Source organism: Saccopteryx leptura, chromosome 5, assembly GCF_036850995.1.
Source record: "Saccopteryx leptura isolate mSacLep1 chromosome 5, mSacLep1_pri_phased_curated, whole genome shotgun sequence".
Classification (NCBI taxonomy): domain Eukaryota; kingdom Metazoa; phylum Chordata; class Mammalia; order Chiroptera; family Emballonuridae; genus Saccopteryx; species Saccopteryx leptura.
The window spans coordinates 210,467,044-210,486,543 of record NC_089507.1 but is presented as its reverse complement, the minus strand read 5'-3'; the positions used below and the strand labels follow the sequence as shown (position 1 = coordinate 210,486,543).

At 50.1% G+C, this 19,500-nt stretch overlaps 1 protein-coding gene across 1 annotated transcript in view; it reads left to right on the top strand.

The window, feature by feature from the left end:
* The first annotated feature begins 328 nt into the window (after nucleotides 1-328).
* Nucleotides 329-19,500, top strand: part of CTNNBL1 (catenin beta like 1) — a 97,737-nt gene continuing 78,565 nt past the window's right edge. Inside the window, exons 1-6 of the mRNA XM_066387846.1 lie at nucleotides 329-347; nucleotides 6,855-6,948; nucleotides 9,999-10,090; nucleotides 16,306-16,378; nucleotides 16,616-16,674; nucleotides 18,528-18,676. Of these exons, the coding sequence (XP_066243943.1) occupies nucleotides 10,013-10,090; nucleotides 16,306-16,378; nucleotides 16,616-16,674; nucleotides 18,528-18,676 (359 nt within the window). The 5' untranslated portion in view covers nucleotides 329-347; nucleotides 6,855-6,948; nucleotides 9,999-10,012. The remainder of the gene's footprint in view (nucleotides 348-6,854; nucleotides 6,949-9,998; nucleotides 10,091-16,305; nucleotides 16,379-16,615; nucleotides 16,675-18,527; nucleotides 18,677-19,500) is intronic.

Below are 19,500 nucleotides of genomic sequence, written 5' to 3'. Positions count from 1 at the left end.
AGAGAGCGGAGCCAGTGGGCGGTCTTCCATTTATTTTTTTTCTACCCTTGTGCTGCATTCAGCAAGAAGTGTGATGAGTGTTCTCATATTACAAGGGGTTGAGTCATCTTCGTGGTTTTAATTTGGGGCCAGTATCAGAGGCCTGGAATCACACGAGCAGAGGCTAGAGGGCGCGCAGCAGAATTTATGGTGGCACGCAGTTTGCTGTTATTGCCTGCCCTTCTCCCAGTCGGAAGTCCTGAGCAATACACGAGCCCATTGGTGGGGAGAGCACGCTTCCTGGCATTCACAGGAGTCTTTGGAGTTTAAAAGTTGGTACGCATCTACTGCTGTGACTTTTACAAAAGGTGAATTGAACATTTGTGCCTTGTAACAAGTTGACTGGGTAGCCTGGGAAATAGACTCTTCTGGAGTGGTACATGCGAAGATGTTTTCTTTGGTGGCAGTTCTCTGGCATACCTCTCAGAAAAGACTCTGGGCTTCTTGAGAGTCGTGATTAGATGACAGTCATTTTTCTACTACTTGTCCCAATATGTGCCGTGTGCTGGGCAGTCCCAGGCCTTTGCCCACATCTGCTTTGGCTTGGGAAGCCTTGCTTCTCCTGGGCTACCGGAACTCTCGGTCTCATCCTTTAAACCCTCGCTTTTCTCTTCTGAGTTTTTGTCAAGACTTATCACTGCAGCAGAATTTGAGTCCCCTAGCACTGTGTACATCCTGGCACTTGTCACGTTGGCTTATAGACATCTGTTTATAAGTTTGTCTTTCCTGAGTTGTGATTCCGTCAGGGGAGTGGCGGCTCAGTCACTTACCAGCTGCGTGTCCTTGGGAGTCAGCCAGCCTTTCTGGGCTCAGTTTCTCCTCCGTAAACAGGGATAAAGGTCGTGGTGCCTGTTGTACTGGCTGCATGAGGAATGAACGAGACATTTCACGTGTTCATAGAACAGAGCCTGGCACCATAAACACTCAATAAATGTTGACTATTATCTTCATAAAGGCGCATGTTAAGTACTTAGTAAATGTCAGCGTCTACCGCAAAGTGAATGTTTGTTGAATTCAACAAACATTTTTTTTTATTTCAACAGATATTCAAAACCCATTTTGAACAAATAACTAAAAAAAAAGATTGAAGGGTGTGGACCTAAATAAGACATGGGAAGATAGAGGTTTAGTTTTTTACAAAGGATGAAATAAGTAATGGTGATAACACAAGGCAGAATATTAAGAACACTTGTGAGTGACTCAGACCTCTGGAAGTGAGGAGGAGGGAGCAGTCACCTCGGATAGGGAAGCGTCCGGAAGGACCGCAGGGCTGCTGGGGTTGGCCTGAGTTGGGGGCTTCCATGTGAGGGGCGATGGAGCGTTCACAACCAGCGGGGGTGGAAATGTGGCTTGTCCAGAAAGCAGGTCAGGGTGCCTGGGAGCCACCACCTGTGAAGAGTTCAGTAACAGTGGCCTGGCTGTGGAGAGCCAGGGACTGCCTCCTTACCCATCGCTCTCAGTGAACCCTGCTTAAACGTTCAACTTCGGAGTCCTCTTGGTTTGGCTTGGGCTAGTTGGCGGTGCGTCTGCTGCTCGGGTCGGCAGGGTGCTGGTTGGCGGTGCATCTGTGCTGCTCGGGTCGGCAGGGTGCTAGTTGGCGGTGCGTCTGTGCTGCTCGGGTCAGCAGAGTGCTGGTTGGTGGTGCTGGTTGGCGGTGCGTCTGCTGCTCGGGTCGGCAGGGTGCTGGTTGGCGGTGCATCTGTGCTGCTCAGGTCGGCAGGGTGCTAGTTGGCGGTGCGTCTGTGCTGCTCGGGTCAGCAGAGTGCTGGTTGGTGGTGCTGGTTGGCGGTGCGTCTGCTGCTCGGGTCGGCAGAGTGCTGGTTGGTGGTGCTCGGGTCGGCAGGGTGCTGGTTGGCGGTGCGTCTGTGCTGCTCAGGTCGGCAGGGTGCTGGTTGGCGGTGTGTCTGTGCTGCTCGGGTCGGCGGGGTGCTGGTTGGCGGTGCGTCTGTGCTGCTCAGGTCGGCAGGGTGCTGGTTGGCGGTGCGTCTATGCTGCTCGGGTCGGCAGGGTACTGGTTGGCGGTGCTGGTTGGCGGTGCGTCTGCTGCTCGGGTCGGCAGGGTGCTGGTTGGTGGTGCTGGTTGGCGGTGCGTCTATGCTGCTTGGGTCGGCAGGGTGCTGGTTGGTGGTGCTGGTTGGCGGTGCGTCTGCTGCTCGGGTCGGCAGGGTGCTGGTTGGTGGTGCGTCTGTGCTGCTCGGGTCAGCAGGGTGCTGGTTGGCGGTGCGTCTGTGCTGCTCGGGTCGGCAGGGTGCTGGTTGGTGGTGCTGGTTGGCGGTGCGTCTGTGCTGCTCGGGTCGGCAGGGTGCTGGTTGGTGGTGCTGGTTGGCGGTGCGTCTATGCTGCTCGGGTCGGCAGGGTGCTGGTTGGTGGTGCTGGTTGGCGGTGCGTCTATGCTGCTCGGGTCGGCAGGGTGCTGGTTGGTGGTGCTGGTTGGCGGTGCGTCTGTGCTGCTCGGGTCGGCAGGGTGCTGGTTGGTGGTGCTGGTTGGCGGTGCGTCTGTGCTGCTCGGGTCGGCAGGGTGCTGGTTGGTGGTGCTGGTTGGCGGTGCGTCTGTGCTGCTCGGGTCGGCAGGTTGCTGGTTGGTGGTGCTGGTTGGCGGTGCGTCTGTGCTGCTCGGGTCAGCAGAGTGCTGGTTGGTGGTGCTGGTTGGCGGTGCGTCTGCTGCTCGGGTCGGCAGGGTGCTGGTTGGCGGTGCATCTGTGCTGCTCAGGTCGGCAGGGTGCTAGTTGGCGGTGCGTCTGTGCTGCTCGGGTCAGCAGAGTGCTGGTTGGTGGTGCTGGTTGGCGGTGCGTCTGCTGCTCGGGTCGGCAGAGTGCTGGTTGGTGGTGCTGGTTGGCGGTGCGTCTGTGCTGCTCGGGTCGGCAGGGTGCTGGTTGGCGGTGCGTCTGTGCTGCTCAGGTCGGCAGGGTGCTGGTTGGCGGTGTGTCTGTGCTGCTCGGGTCGGCGGGGTGCTGGTTGGCGGTGCGTCTGTGCTGCTCAGGTCGGCAGGGTGCTGGTTGGCTGTGCGTCTGTGCTGCTCGGGTCGGCAGGGTACTGGTTGGCGGTGCTGGTTGGCGGTGCGTCTGCTGCTCGGGTTGGCAGGGTGCTGGTTGGTGGTGCTGGTTGGCGGTGCGTCTATGCTGCTTGGGTCGGCAGGGTGCTGGTTGGTGGTGCTGGTTGGCGGTGCGTCTGCTGCTCGGGTCGGCAGGGTGCTGGTTGGTGGTGCGTCTGTGCTGCTCGGGTCAGCAGGGTGCTGGTTGGCGGTGCGTCTGTGCTGCTCGGGTCAGCAGGGTGCTGGTTGGTGGTGCTGGTTGGCGGTGCGTCTGTGCTGCTCGGGTCGGCAGGGTGCTGGTTGGTGGTGCTGGTTGGCGGTGCGTCTGTGCTGCTCGGGTCGGCAGGGTGCTGGTTGGTGGTGCTGGTTGGCGGTGCGTCTATGCTGCTCGGGTCGGCAGGGTGCTGGTTGGTGGTGCTGGTTGGCGGTGCGTCTATGCTGCTCGGGTCGGCAGGGTGCTGGTTGGTGGTGCTGGTTGGCGGTGCGTCTGTGCTGCTCGGGTCGGCAGGGTGCTGGTTGGTGGTGCTGGTTGGCGGTGCGTCTGTGCTGCTCGGGTCGGCAGGTTGCTGGTTGGTGGTGCTGGTTGGCGGTGCGTCTGTGCTGCTCGGGTCGGCAGGGTGCTGGTTGGTGGTGCTGGTTGGCGGTGCGTCTATGCTGCTCGGGTCGGCAGGGTGCTGGTTGGCGGTGCGTCTGCTGCTCGGGTCGGCAGGGTGCTGGTTGGTGGTGCTGGTTGGCGGTGCATCTGCTGCTCGGGTCAGTAGGGTGCTGGTTGGCGGTGCGTCTGCTGCTCGGGTCGGCAGGGTGCTGGGTGGCGGTGCGTCTGCTGCTCGGGTCGGCAGGGTGCTGGTTGGCGGTGCGTCTGCTGCTCGGGTCGGCAGGGTGCTGGTTGGCGGTGCGTCTGCTGCTCGGGTCGGCAGGGTGCTGGTTGGCGGTGCGTCTGCTGCTCGGGTCGGCAGGGTGCTGGGTGGCGGTGCGTCTGCTGCTCGGGTCGGCAGGGTGCTGGTTGGCGGTGCGTCTGCTGCTCGGGTCGGCAGGGTGCTGGTTGGTGGTGCTGGTTGGTGGTGCTGGTTGGTGGTGCGTGTGTGCTGCTCGGGTCGGCAGGGTGCTGGTTGCTCTCGGGGCTCTTACATGCGTTTCTGGATCCTACCACTTCAGTCCCTTTCCATTTCTTTTAACGTCCTCACCTTCATCTGTATATGCTCCCAACCAAATACATCTGTTCACTCATCCACAGAATGTTTACGGAATGCGTGGTCCATCCCCGATTCTGGGAACTGGGTGTACAGCGGCGAGCAGGCGGACAGAGTCTGCTTCTGCGGCGCTCCTACTCCAGTGCAGGGAGAAACAGTAAATAAACAGGAAACAGGCAGCGGTTCGCTGTTACCCAGAGAATTACAACAGAGTGATGTGATGTGGAGTGACTGTTAGATCACTCTGGGTTAGATCGCTGGGAAAAGCCTGGGTTCTGGATGACAAGAAGAAACGAGCCATTCAGAACTCCCGCGGGCTAGACGGGACCAGGGGGAGGGACTACGGCAGCGTGAGCTTGACAGAGCAGAGGGACAGGCAACAAGGCCAGCACTGCTGGGGCACGGCTGGGACGAGGGCAGAGAGCACAGTCAGGGCTCAGCCGCCCTGGGCTCTGTCGCCTCGGTAGGAAGTGTGGGTGGTTGTCAGTGTGAAGGGGAGTCAGTGCAGGATCATAAGCAGGGTGGTAGTAACAGTCAGAACTGACATTTTAGAAAGACCACTGTTGGCAGCCATGCGGATAATGGACTAGATGGGCAAGACTGGAAGCTAAAGGATTACTAGGTAGGTTGCAGCAGGCATAGATACTATATTATGACTATATTGCTGTAGGTTTACTCAAAACTTATTGCTTCATTAAGACTGAGTGTGTGTGTGATGGGTTATTATTGTTTTTAAAATAAGAAATACCCAGAACTCCTGCTAGAGGGAAAATCTCTAAACTCTTGAGAAAACTTATTGGCAGATTGTACAAGATAGGGAAAGATTCCTTCAAACGTGCTTGTCTGTCCCTTTTTTATTTCCTCCTCTTCTCTTGGACCTGTCCTTTCTGGTCAAGTGGGAAGGGACGTCTGATTATGCCCTTGAACTTTCTTCTCTGTGGGACCCGCTCGAATATTGTGTGGGAGACCTACTAACATGCAGAAACAACCCACAACTTATCAGAAAACGGCAGGCTTAGACAGCAGTGATTCCGAGGCTGGGGTTGCTCTGCCTGAGCAGCCTTTAATGTTTTAATCCCCAAGCAGGATTTGTTTTTAGTCACCGTTCCAAAAGATTAGCATGAAGGTGGTAGACCCCAGGGGCTAGAGGGAGTAAGACAGAATGCTAATTTATGTTTCTTACTGGGCGATATCCAGAGCTATGCAGAATGTAAGTATTTTTCCAAGGGTTTCTGAGCTAAATGTATTTTGACTGCTTTGACCCTCCTGCAATCAGATAAAATTGCATCTAACCCAGCTAAACATAGTTTCACACTTTGCAAGCTTACAAAAGGCTGTCTGTTACAAGTGAGCTTTGTGTGGCAAGAAGAAAGAAAGGTTTTCCTCTGGCAGACACCCATTCTCCATAACCATTCAGTTCTGGGATTTGAATGTGTTGCTTACTGCCACTGTGCCCACCATATTCCAGACAGAGTCAAGGAAAGGGCTGGAATAACGCTGGTGACGCAGCGATCAGCAGGTGAACCTGGTGGAGCAGTTGCAGAACCGCAGAACTGACAAGCAGTGTGACCCCCAGTGGAGTTCCAGTGTGCTGCTTTAGGGTTCAGGGGGATTATAAGTCAATCAGGGTGATTTATGGAAAAACAAACTGACACGGTTCACATTTTCCCCCAGGTGCTTCTTCTTGTTTTGTTCTGTGTTCTTCCACATGCCCATATCGTCCGATTAATTAAGGAAAACATTGCAGTGGGTTTCTTTGGTGAAGCCTTTGTTAGCTGTGAGATTTGAGAGCGAGCTTGTGTACCTCCTTTGTATAAAAGGGGAAAACAGCCAGTCTAAGTAGGGCGCGTGAACTTACTAACTGAACTTCTCTTGGTCCTGTCATCTGGAAGCATGCCTTTTTTTTTAAGCTGGAGAGACAGGTGGGCAGACAGACAGGAAGGGAGAGAGATGAGAAGCATCAGTTCTTTGTTGCGGCTCTTTAGTTGTTCATTGATTGCTTTCTCATACGGCCTTGACCAGGGGGCTGCAGCTGAGCCAGTGACCCCCTGCTCAAGCCAGCGACCTTGGGCTCAAACCAGCGACCTTGGGCTTCAAACCAGCGACCTCTGGGCTCAAGCTGGTGACCTCAGGGTTTCAAACCTGGGTCCTTTGTGTCTCAGGCTGATGCTCTATCCACTTTGCCACCGCCTGGTCAGACTGGAAGCATGCTTTTGACTTAAGTGAACTGCTGACCTGACTTCAGGTGGCATTTTTGTAAGGTGCTAAACACCACAGAAAAGTACGAAGAACACTGAACTTGATTTCAGAAGGCCTAGGTTCCAGTGTACGAGTCCTGTCACTCACTCGCTCTGTCACCTTGACTTTCAGTCTGTCTCCTGAAGCTCCGTCTGAGGCTGGGAGTAATGACACCTGCCCTCTCCTCGCCTCAGTCGTGTCAGGGTTTGGAGGAGAGCGGGAGGGAGGGCACACTGCACCACAGCTGGCTGGTCACTCACTCTGTCCCTCAGTAGACAAGCGAGTCTGGGAGTGGCCACATTTTGGGGACTGTTCTGTGACATGTGTCCTCTCCTTTTGCTTCCCTGTGTCTAAAGGTGGACGGGCAGGTGGTGGCGCTGCTCGTGCAGAACCTGGAGCGCCTGGACGAGTCTGTGAAGGAGGAGGCGGACGGCGTGCACAACACTCTGGGTGAGGCTGGCGGCCGGGTCCCCGGGTCCCCGGGCTGCTCGGTGCTTGTCTGGGCCTGGGCTCGTCGTCCCCCCCCCGTAGAGTCAGCGGCAGCACTGTTTTTCCTTCTCCTCCCAAACTCTTTTCAAAAATGAAGACCCTGTGTAAACTTCATATAACTGCAGCCTTGGTTTAGCTTGCAGGTAATTAAAGCAGAAATTCGCCTTCCTGGACCAAAACCGCTGGCTCCTTGTAGCAGGCCTTTGCCTCCAAGAGTTAAAATGACGTCTATGTAGAATGAATTCGGGTGGGGGCTTTGTATATTTTACACATTTTTAATCCCCTATTATGTTGGATTTCCTTCCCACTTTCCTCCAGTGGCACTGCAGACTTGAACAGCTGTGTGTCTTTACAGGACTTTTTATCTGGAAAAGAGTTCGTGTTTCTTTCTCTTAGGTCTAGTTTGCCGTGTAAACTCCAATTTGAACTTGGCTGCCTCTCCGTCCTGTGTTCCTTGGAGTGAATTCCTCTGCAGTGTTTCCCCTCCTACACCTCCTCTTTGAGCCTCCCAGCCCCCACCCCATACGGTTGCTGAACCAGTCGCCTACTGAAAAGTGTGCTTCTGGGTGGTCCTCGTTCTAACTGACCGCTGCCGTGTAGAAACCACAGGTGACAGGTCTGTAGGCAGTGCTGGAGCAGTGAGCAAGCCGGCAGAAGCAGGAAGTTTGACGAGGTTGGACGTTCTCTCAGCTGTTTTGTGTCCAGCACGGTTTCTCTTGTGGTTTATACTGTCCTCCTGAAGACGATCATAAAGAAGGAGGGGACACCCCACCTGGGGAGTAACAGGAGAGCGAACAATAATCTGTGACTTGGGGCTGGCACTAGTCTAGGGCCGGAACTCGGCATTGCCATCTGTTAGCCGAACGCTGACTTTTGCTGAATGGAAAGCTTATCAAACGTCTTCACCGGCTGTTAATTAAAAGGGCCTGATGTAATGGAGAAAAGCACCAGGCTGGCGATCTGTAGGAGTCTGTCTCGTTTCAGCTCGGTCACCTACCAGCAGCTCAGCAGAGCCGTCCCTTCCTCCCTCCCTTACCGAGCACCGATGTTTGTCAGGCACTGTGCTAGGCACCAGGGCAGATTAAACATGAATTAGGCGTGGTTCTGCTCCTTAAGGGGCCGGCTGATGGGAGAGTCTTGAACAGAAAGGGAAGGATCACCCAGGGTGACAAGTGGTATAATAGGAATCCGTGGAGGAAATCTCAGAACCGCTATTCGGGAGCAGGTAGGCACAGGGGCTGAATCTGAGGACGTGGACATTTTATAGAGAAATGTGGGAAGGCCCCGTGGGCAGGGGAGGAGCATTTGCAAAGCCATGAAGGGGCCTGAGCGTAGGGAAAGCGCAGCAGTTACTGCCGCGGTGGGGAGCAGGACTGGTGGGAGATGGGACCAGCGGAGTATGTCTGTCTGTCCGGATTACGGAAGACCTTACCACCATGGGAAGGTGTTCGGCTTTTAGTCTAGTGGGCAAAGTGTAAGCAAGAGAAGAAGAGTGAGTTGATGAAAATAAACGAGTTGATTTTCTTAGAAAATGTGAGAAAGTAATGTAAGGTGTTCTAATGACCTTCATCTCTGCTCCCATGGCTCTGTGTTCCACTGCCTGAGGGGCTGCCGGGCAGTGTGTGTGTGTGTGTGTGTGTGTGTGTGTGTGTGACAGAGAGTCAGAGAAAGGGACAGATAGAGACAGACAGGCAGGAAGGGGGAGAGATGAGAAGCATCAATTCTTCATTGTGGCACTTTAGTTGTTCATTGATTGCTTTCTCATATGTGCCTTGATGGGGGGTGGCCTACAGCAGAGCGAGTGACCCCTTGCTCAAGCCAGCAACCATGAGGTCATGTCTATGATCCCATGCTCAAGCCAGCGGCCTCGAGGTTTCGAACCTGGGTCCCCTGGGTCCCAGTCTGACGCTCTATCCACTGTGCCACCACCCGGTCAGGTTGCTGGGTATTCTTTAACGTGCCATTGGTGGGACTGATGTGGACAAAGGAGTGAGGGAGAAGACAGGAGGTGTGGGGGTGTCTCACCCTCTCTCCTGGGCACTGTGCTTAGAGAACACAGAGCTCCGTCTGCTTTATACGACACCCAGGATCCCCTGATGGGAGTGGAAGCATTGCCTGTTAGAATGGGACTATGAGTGATTTTTTTTAGTGTCCCCCTTATAATATTCTAGTTATGCAATAATGGTTTTTGCCTCTGCATTTTAATTTCTCCGTAAGGCAGCGGTTTGGCCGTTGCGCGAGGTAGTGGGACCACGTTCGTGTGGCCCGAGCACCTGGCAGGCACGTCGCCAGCGTGGTCTTTTTCGCTCCATGCACACATGTTGTTCAGTCGAGAAGATCGTGCTTGTTTCCCTTGCAGGCCAGAGAGGACTGAAATGGGTGAACCAGGAAAGCAGGAGACTCTGAAATGACCAGCCCCCGGTTTTCCCCTCGAGTTTTATCAAGGCTTCTGTCTAGCCTCTGGGACTCCGGTGCAGTGAGGACGAGAGGGGCTTCTAGGTAGCTGTCCGCCCTCCCGTGTGTTCTGTTCCAGTGCAGTTTTATCAAGGCTTCTGTCTAGCCTCTGGGACTCCGGTGCAGTGAGGACGAGAGGGGCTTCTAGGTAGCTGTCCGCCCTCCCGTGTGTTCTGTTCCAGTGCAGTTTTATCAAGGCTTCTGTCTAGCCTCTGGGACTCCGGTGCAGCGAGGACGAGAGGGGCTTCTAGGTAGCTGTCCGCCCTCCCGTGTGTTCTGTTCCAGTGCAGTTCCCTGTCAGCACGGAAGTCTACCACTCGCTCCTTCTGTGGCTTCCATCATTTTAGTTACAAGTTTTGTTTATGATGTAACTTGAAGAAAAAACAAGAAAAGCTCTGTAGCATCTCCCTGGTTAATCTAAAAATGACAACACAGCATCTGGCTGGGAGGAATCCGGGGAAGTGGGAAGAGGAATAAAATGCCTGTCGTGGGATGCGGGCTCACAGCAGATGGAGCAAAGCTGCCTTCCCAAATGACTGGTGTCTGTCTGCCTTCAGCGATCGTGGAGAACATGGCGGAGTTCCGGCCGGAGATGTGCACCGAGGCTGCCCAGCAGGGCCTCCTGCAGTGGCTGCTGAAGAGGCTGAAGGTGAGCCTGGCTGAGGGAAAGCAGCTCGGCCCTCTGCTGGGGGCTGGCACAGACTCATCCCTACGCTGGATGATCCGGTTTGGGAAGTTTTGGTATCTCGTGTCTGTTTCCTTGTTTTTCTTCTTGTGTTTGTTTGTTTTAAAAGAAGGTTTTAAAAACAGACCTTAATACAGTACCTCTGAAAATAATACAAGCATGCTGATGCTGTAAATATAAACAAACTCATGTGATACAGAAGGTATACAACTCAAAGTTCCCCTCTGCTGATGGCTTCCGGCTCCACCTCCCAGAGGCCGCCACTCTTTACAACCAGTCTTCTATCGGTCCTTCGAGAAGTACTTGGTGCATATACAGGAGAGAGTGTGTGTGTTTCACAAATAGAAGTGCGCAGTATTTTCTTAAAGCCCCTTACCCAGGCCTGTCTGACCCTGTCGTTTCTCAGTTTTCAAACATTGGCCTTTTTACCTTTCAGATGTCTCTCTTTCCTACGCCCTGCTCTTAAAGGTCCGAGTTCTTTGGACTTCTGTATCTGTCTTTGCTCGTGCCCCTCCTTCCACCAGGAGTGACTGCTGTCTTTCTCGTATAATTTTAGATCTACACACTGTTCATTAACCAGCTTAAACCCCGACTCTTTTCATGTAGCCTCCTATCGTTTTTAGAATTGAAAGGAAATATGTAAGTTCTGTTGCAAATAAAAAATTAAAAGCCGAGACCTGTAGATGAAGCACCTTGCCCAATTCATGCAGCTCGTCAGCAACAGAGCGACACTGAAGCCTCCGCTTTGTCCCTGTGCCATTTCCATAGCGCTGCTTTGCCCCGCCCATTCTGCCATCTTCCTTTCCTCTATCAACCTGTTCACTTTTCTCCCACAGGCTCTCTGGTGGGAGACAACGGACCTGAGTTCTCACAGTTATTCACCTTAACTGTGTGTCACTTCCCTTCATGCGACATTGTTTTTTCATCACCTTTCTTTTCTTTTTTTTTTTTTATGTACTCATTGTCTTTCTCCAAATATTCTTAAAGTCCTTACAAGCAAGGACTGAGTCTCGATCACATTTGCATCTCCTCCTGATTGTTCTTTCTTTTTTTTTTTCTTTTAAGAGAGAGAGAGGGAGGAGAGAGAGGGAGAAGCATCATCTCATAGTTGCTTCACTTTAATTTTTTTTTCTTTTTTTTTTTTTTTGTGTGGCAGAGACAGAGTGTCAGAGAGAGGGACAGACAGACAGGAAGGGAAAGAGATGAGAAATATCAATTCTTTTTTTTTAATTTTAATTTTATTTATTCATTTTAGAGGGGGGGGGAGAGAATGGGGGAGGAGCAGAAAGCATCAACTCCCATATGTGCCTTGACCGGGCAAGCCCAGGGTTTCAAACCGGCAACCTCAGGGTTCCAGGTTGATGCTTTATCCACTGCGCCACCACAGGTCAGGCAACCTCCCGATTGTTCTCAAGGTGTGGTTTCCAGCCAGGAGCCTCTGAACCACCTGCCAGCTGCTTAGAAATGCACATTCTTGAACCTGCCCCACCAGACGCACTGACTCTGTCCAGCTTGGGGTGGGGCCGGCAATCTGTCTTAACACCCAGGTGATTCTGACACATGCTAACGCCTAAGAATCACCATCCGACATTGTTTGTGTTTGCATTGCTTGGTGAAACCTTGCTGTTGAACTGATCGTCCTGTATTTATTCAGTAGTCTTTGAATAATTCTTAAGTGTGTAGCACATTGGTGAGTCTGCTTTTTGTATGGGTGGCCTAGCAGTACATAGAGATACTCTTAGATTTCTTCATCCACTAAATGAAATCTCACTAATTTGTGCTAATGAGGATGAAATCCATTGCAGATGATTGCATTAAGTAGTTTAGCAGGTAAGCAAATAACAGTAGTGTGAGACATTGTGGCACACAGTGTATCTTTTAATGGGGAATACAGACTTATTAGGACATCATCATGTACTATTGAAAATGACACCAACCTCCCCACCCCCAATTTTTTCTTTTCCAAAGAAACAAAATTAAGATTCCCCTTTGTTTCCCAATTAAACCAATGCTTCAAACACAGTGGCAGATGAGCTAATACATTGAGAACTGGCTGCGCTGTGCTACATGTACAACGGGTTCATGCCAGGTCCTCGGCCTCTCTGACCAGGAGCCGGGTTTGCAGGCACCGTCTGCTCTGACAAGTGCACCGGGCTGTAGATATGTCTGAGCTGCCCCACGCGTTGCAGTGCCAGAGGTGAGCTGCAGACATAACCTCAAGCTTCTGGCTGCGGGTGGTAGCATAATTGTTTTGTACTTTCCAAAAAAGCAGCAGCTCCCAAAAAGGTGAAGTTTAATTTTATTCAAGGCTAGGACATGCTGAGCGCCAGCCTCTGCTTGACTCTGTAATTACTCTGACGGCTGGAAGATTTCGGATCACCAGGCCCCTGGATGGAGAAGGGTCCGGAGGTTCCATGTCTCACTGGTTTATTCTGCCAAGTTCAGGAGACTGTGCCTGCGAAGTGAATGCTCCTTTCTTCTCATCTTGTCCTTGTAGTTTGGCAGTTTGGTATTTTGCAGGCTTGGAGGCTGTCGTTTCTGGCAGGTGACTTTTGTCTTTGGCTAGACATAAAAGATTATTTTCCTCTCCCCCCCCCCCCCCCCGCCTAACCCATAGTTTATTTCTTTTATATCTGATCAAAGTATTTGTCATCTTCCTTCTCCTCCTCCTCATCATCACCAACACCCCCACCACCATTGTTTTCCCTACCTGATGGGAGTGTCATGTATTGGCATTTTATTATGTGCAGAGTGTTAGTCTAGATCGGGGTCTCAAATATAAATATTAAATATTTTGAACTTCGTGGATTAGTCTGTGAGCCGCACAAAATTGTTCGGTGGGCTGCGAATTTGAGACCCCTGCATACATTATTTCTTTTTTCTTTTTTTTTTTTTCTTTTTTAATATTTTATTTATTGATTTTTTTTAGAGAGAGAGGAGTGAGAGAGAGAGAGACAGAGAGAGAGAGAAGGGGGAGGAGCAGGAAGCATCAACTCCCATATGTGCCTTGACCAGGCAAGCCCAAGGTTTGGAACCGGCGACCTCAGTGTTCCAGGTCGACGCTTTATCCCACTGTGCCACCACAGGTCAGGCCTTTTTTTTTTTTTTTGGTATTTTTCTGAAGCTGGAAACGGGGAGAGACAGTCAGACAGACTCCCGCATGCGCCCGACCGGGATCCACCCGGCACGCCCACCAGGAACAACGCTCTGCCCACCAGGGGGCAACGCTCTGCCCCTCCGGGGCGTCGCTCTGCCACGACCAGAGCCACTCGAGCGCCTGGGGCAGAGGCCAAGGAGCCATCCCCAGCGCCTGGGCCATCTTTGCTCCAATGGAGCCTCGGCTGTGGGAGGGGAAGAGAGAGACAGAGAGGAAGGAGGGGGAGGGTGGAGAAGCAAATGGGCGCCTCTCCCATGTGCCCTGGCCGGGAATCGAACCCAGGTCCCCCGCACGCCAGGCCGACGCTCTACCGCTGAGCCAACCGGCCAGGGCCCATACATTATTTCTGATCTTCACAAACCTCAAAGTGAGAGCTGCTATCCCCAGTTTTCATATGTGGAAAGAACTGGGGGGTGGGGAATGCCTCTCCCAAATCCCATGGGAAGTACATGGGAGAGCCTAGCATAGCAGGGAGCCTAGAACAGCCCTGGAGCTCAGAACAGCGGGGAGCCTAGAACATGAGGGAGCCTAGAGCAGGTGCCCAGCTATCTTGAATGCCTCCCCTCTTGCCGGCTGCTTCCCCGCCGGTACCCTCTGCAGGGTCTGCGGCATGGCAGGGCTCGCTCTGGAGCTGTGGACCCTAATCCGTTTGGCTTTCTGATCAGATTACTCCTTCATGCCAATTTTTCTATCAAAGGACCTGTATTTTAAGAAAATGATGCGATTATGATTTTGACTATTTTTTTGTTTTGTTTTTTAAATTTATTCTGGGCAAATTAGAAACTCCTTGAAGTGTCACAGAGCAAAGCTGGATATTTTTCTGGGGGAATTAAAATAAAATACATTTTTATTTCATTCTTAAATACCACAGTTATTTACGAGTAGATGTGTCTGCCTTTTGCGTTGTGCCCAACCTCTAAAACCCTGGAATCAGATTGAATATACCCGCCTCTTTCCGATTTCACATGGTTCAGTTATCACAGAGCCACCAAAACTCAACTTCACAAAGGTAGGATGTCATGAGCAGAAATGCACCGGGAGCTAGTCGTTAATGACGTGCTCAGTAGATGTCAACTGTTACTGTACTTTCCTTGGGAATTGAAAATATCCTACAGTGCCCCTGCGAATTCAGTGACACCCCGGGTGCCTCGGCACACAGTTTGGGAACCGCAGAAGGTGTCACATCGAGAGAGCATGCTCGTTAGTCATACCTAGACATGTTTGATCCCAGATTCATGCCCATTTTTTAATGGACTGTATTTCTTGATAAAATTAATTCATGGCCATAATTTAATTTAATGCCATCACAACAGATGATGTTCATGTCAAATTCACCTCTTGTTTTCCGTCATGTTCAGTTCTTTGTCTTCAATAAGTATTTGTTGAAAACAAAAGAGAAGATCTATCCCCTACCTGGGAGACAGGAGTTTGTAAAATCAAATAAAGGACTAGAGAGGCATTGGAACCACAGAAAGGCTATTGTTCTAGCGGCCGGATTCTTTTGGCTTCTTTCCGTTAAGTATATCTTGTTTTAAACAAGAACCTTGACCCTTGCAAAGCATATAAGGTGGTGTGGCTTCAATCTTTTAAAATGGCAATACTTGAACTTAAATAATTTGAGTAAATAATTTTATTAGCAAATTCTTGATTCTGATGGAGATGCTCACCCGCTGGCTTTTCACGTTTGTGTTTTGATTTTTTATAAAACTGTTGTTCTTAAAGAGAAACACACCGCAAAGTACATTTAAACCTTGGCCCTTATGCTGAATTTCTTGAAACAAGGCCTTAAGCTTGCCCGAGTGCACACCTTGCAGTCAGCACACGTAAGACCTTGCATTTATAGATCTTTTAATCTAAGATGGGTCATACCTGGTCAGCCTCCTGAAACCCCGTGGGGTGCACTTAGGCCTGCCGAGGGAGACGTGAACAGAAACCTGAAAAGACGCCAGCGTGGCTTCATTAGGGGCCACTCTTCCTTCTTAAGTACAAAATCAATGTCCAAATAGAACTGTGAATGGCGCCACAGTGATGGAAGTGTTAGCTTCGAGATAAACACTTCCCCTGTCCTTTCCAGGTACAGAAATTATTTGTCATTTCAAAAAAACCTGGATAGGGAGCAAGGCTGCTGCTGATTAACAGTTGTTGTCTATGATCCTGCATTTTCAGGGTGAAGAACCTGATAAATAAAAAGCACATTGCCGAGGCCCGCTCCTCTCTGCGCCTTTATGTAGGGGGCGCTGTTAGTGGTGCGAGATTTGTGTCGCCAGTGAAGCAGCGTTGTGGGGGGCCGTGGAAGAGGGTCTCTGCAGTAGCTGTGTCCCCTCTGAAACTCCCAAGTAGCGGGGCATGCAGCAGGGAAAAGAATTGTGGGTAGTAATTTGGGTGTTCAAATATTAACACATTTCTGCATATTTAATGTGGTTTCCTTTTTAAATGGTAGGCAGATTACGGCATGCCAGCAGATAGGTTTGTGATTTAAAATTAAATTTTAAACATTAAAAAAAAATCCAGAGGCACTACTTTGTTATAAATATATCCCCAACTAATCCAAATAAGAACTTGCTTTCTTTTCAACTCTCTAATGTGTCAGCTAATTCGCAGCCTAATTTTATGATTAGAACTTGTGGACAAAGCTTCATGATAGCTTTTAATCTTGAAAGTTCAAAAATTTCAATTATTCATCCAGTTCACCATGGAGTATGTACTCTGCACTAGATAGACAGTATTCTCTGGACTCAAATCGGGGAATCTGGGAAGGCTTCACAGAGGAGGTGACGTTCCTACCTGGGCATTAGGAGTGTGCAAACCATTGTGTTCATCTGCCATTTATGGTTTCCCCATGTAGTACTTGAGAGCAGAGGCAGACTTTTTTTTTTTTTCTCTTTGCCCTTCACCTGCCTTTTCCCTTTCTAACTGCTATTTCTCTGTAACCCAGATGCTACTACTTGTGAAAAATTTGTGCTGAGGAGGAAAATAGGGCCCTCTAACATTTCTTTCTCTCCTTTCTCCTATTTCCTCGCAGGCAAAGATGCCTTTCGACGCCAACAAGCTGTACTGTAGCGAGGTGCTGGCCATCCTGCTGCAGGACAATGACGGTGAGGCGCCCTCCCGGTATTGATATTCTGCTAGGACGGGAGCCAGGCTCGTTGCAGCCGTGACAGCCGGCGCTCTTGCCTTTGGCATCCCCTTGCTCTCCCTCTCGCTCTCCGTGCAGCTTTTGTGCTCTGTCAAGCGGTATTGATTTTGTTTGCTGATGTATCAGTGTTAGACGGCTGTAAAATCTGACAGTTAGCTTCATTTTTTTTCTGCCCTCTATTTTTTTCCCCTTTTAGAAAACAGGGAATTGCTTGGGGAGCTGGATGGAATCGATGTGCTTCTTCAGCAGTTATCCGTGAGTAATTCTTATGCTTCCTGTCCGCTACGAAGATGCATGGCCTGCTCTAAATGGGGGGCGGAGCTGGAACTGTGGGAAGGCACAAGCCGCGTGATGCCAGGCATATGGAGCGTGTTGCTAGGTTTGAGGTTACAGTGGAGGTCCATGATTTGCCTCCTCTTCTTAGTCATTTGTTTTTTATGGCCAGATAGCTCTGTGTATCTGGTGTGAACTTTCTCGGTCTCCTGATAGTTATCAATCCAAAAGGGGTGTGCTTCCTGCTTGAGTGTATGTTGTGGGGCTACAAATAGCAACTGATTTTCAGCTGACCCACTCCCTAGATTATCCACTGTCTTTCCTTTCAGTCTGCCACTAAAATGGAGCCTGTTCAGTCTGATTGGTTGGCTCAGCAGTAGAGCCTCAGCCCGGCATGTGGAAGTCCCGGGTCAGGAAGTCCTGATTTCTGGTCAGGGCACACAGGAGAAGCAACCATCTACTTCTCCACCCCTTCTCCTTCCTCCTCTCTCTTCTCCTCTTGCAGCCATGGCTCAAGTGGTTTGAGCAAGTTGGCTCAGGGCCTTGAGGATGGCTCCATGGCCTCTCCTTAGGTGCTAAAATAGCTTGATTGCCGAGCAGTGGAGCAGTAGCCCCAGATGGGCAGAGTACCGCCTGGTAGGGGGCTTGCTGGGTGTATCCCAGTCAAGGTGCATGCGGGAGTCTGTCTCTTTGCCTTACTGCCTCTCACTTATTTAAAAAAAAAATGGAGCCTATTCATTTTCCAAATAAGTTTAAGGAGTACAGGTTCCAGTGCAGCGGGCTAGAGGTCACAGAGCAGGAAGGGTGTGGCACTGGAGTCTAGAATGAGAAATTGGAAATTGCTACTTGTTCATTGTAAGAAATGTAAATCTAGTTGAAATGTTGCTCTGCTGGCATTCCAAAAACACTGTTAAGATTTTTTTCTAACAAATCTCATCTGTGCTAGTTCAAAAACAGGACCGAAAATAGATCACTTGGATAAAATCTTGAGCGTGTTGGGAGTGTCGGAGATGTCAGTTTGCATACAGCCTCCGTCTTGATGCCAGCAGCCTGAGTGGCTTGGCCTCCACCCTAAAAAACAGAGCTTTGAAATATGAATCTGTTTTCAGTTCTGGGAAGGTGCTTAGTCCTGTTCCTGCGAGAGTATTGATCACTTTGTAGTAGACTGTATGGGCACGCATACACTGTTAGGAGGCTTTCCTCTGAACGCGCCACATCTATCTCTGGCAAAGACAAAACTTCTGCTTTAAGCTGTACCCACGACTTAGCGCCACAACTGCTGTGTGAGGCAGTTCAGTAGCCCGGATAGGTAGAAACTTTCTTTATGTTGAGTCAAGATTTGCCCTTCTGGATTGCGGTCATTGTTTAGAAGAGGAAAAGGTGGGCTGTGGTTGGGTTGGGCAAGTGGAGGGCTTTGGGGATAACTGGCAAAGTCGTTTCTTGAGTTGGATGCTGGTTTCAGGTGTGTTCACCTTATTCATTTAGGTACCTGTGTCTTTTATGGAGTTTCCTGTATCTGTGTTATATTTCATAGTAAATTCCTTTTTTTAAAAAAATCTGCCCCTTTGGAACTATCAGTCACTCACTGATGGACCCAGTGGTCAGTTGAGTGTTATGGGGTTTTTTGCAAGAACTGATACTCATTTATTTAATACCTTTGAATCAGAAAGCCCAGTTTCTCTAAAGCAGAAACTAATGAGACTTTTGTTTGGTAAGCTTCTATTCCCTCTACTGTGGGGTTGTCATGCCAGGCAGGCTTTGGAAATTATTGACTGCTGGCTGATGAAAAGACATTCTCTTAAGGCTCTGTGCTCTCTGATGTCTCTGCTTGACAGGTGTTTAAAAGACACAATCCCAGCACTGCCGAGGAGCAGGAGATGATGGAGAATCTGTTTGATTCCCTCTGTTCGTGCCTAATGCTCAGTTCCAACCGTGAGCGCTTCCTGAAGGGCGAGGGTCTTCAGCTGATGAATCTCATGCTCAGGTATGTTTCCCACCTCCCAGCTCTCCGGACTTCTTACCCAGCTCCTCTCTCTTAGCCTGGGTTCAAGAACAGGTGGTTATGGTCTTTTATTCCCTTGAGCTTCCTCTTAGATATATATAAAACTATGAAGTCTTCAGGGGCATATGTGTTATTTTCTAAAGTGAAAATGGGCGAATAAAAGTGTCTTTTGGTCTGTTCTCTATTGTGTCCCTTAGTAATATGACCACTCCCGTTGAACGGAAATGTCTTTTTGCTCCTTCTCTTAGTGTGTTGGTTTTGGGAAATTTAAAACTTATAAACATAGCATATGTTAATTTCTAAACATAGCCCATTTTTTATGTCCCATATAGACCTACTTATGCCATACGTTTGTCTTTATTTTATTATTAACAGCAAAATATCATTCATATTTTTTATTTATACATATTTTTCTATATACATTATTTTCTATAACAAATGTTGCATGTGCTATGTGATTAGCACAGGAGACATGAAAATGTGCAAGACAGTTCTAAAACTTTTTTATAGTATTTTCTTGGTATATCTTATTTATGTTCTAATATTTTAAAGTATTTAATGTGGATATCATGTTAGTATATTTCACAGAATCCTAAAGTTGGAAATAAATGGAAGTTATCTTATATTCATAGCTCTTTTGAAAAATCTGGGTCCTGGCCAGTGACTCAGTGTATAGAGTGTCAGCCTGGCACATGGACATCCTGGGTTCGATTGCTGGTCAGGGCCCACAGGAGAAGTGACCATCTACTTTTCTCCCACTCCCTCTCCCCACCTCTTCCCCTCTTGCAGCCAGTGACTTAATTGGG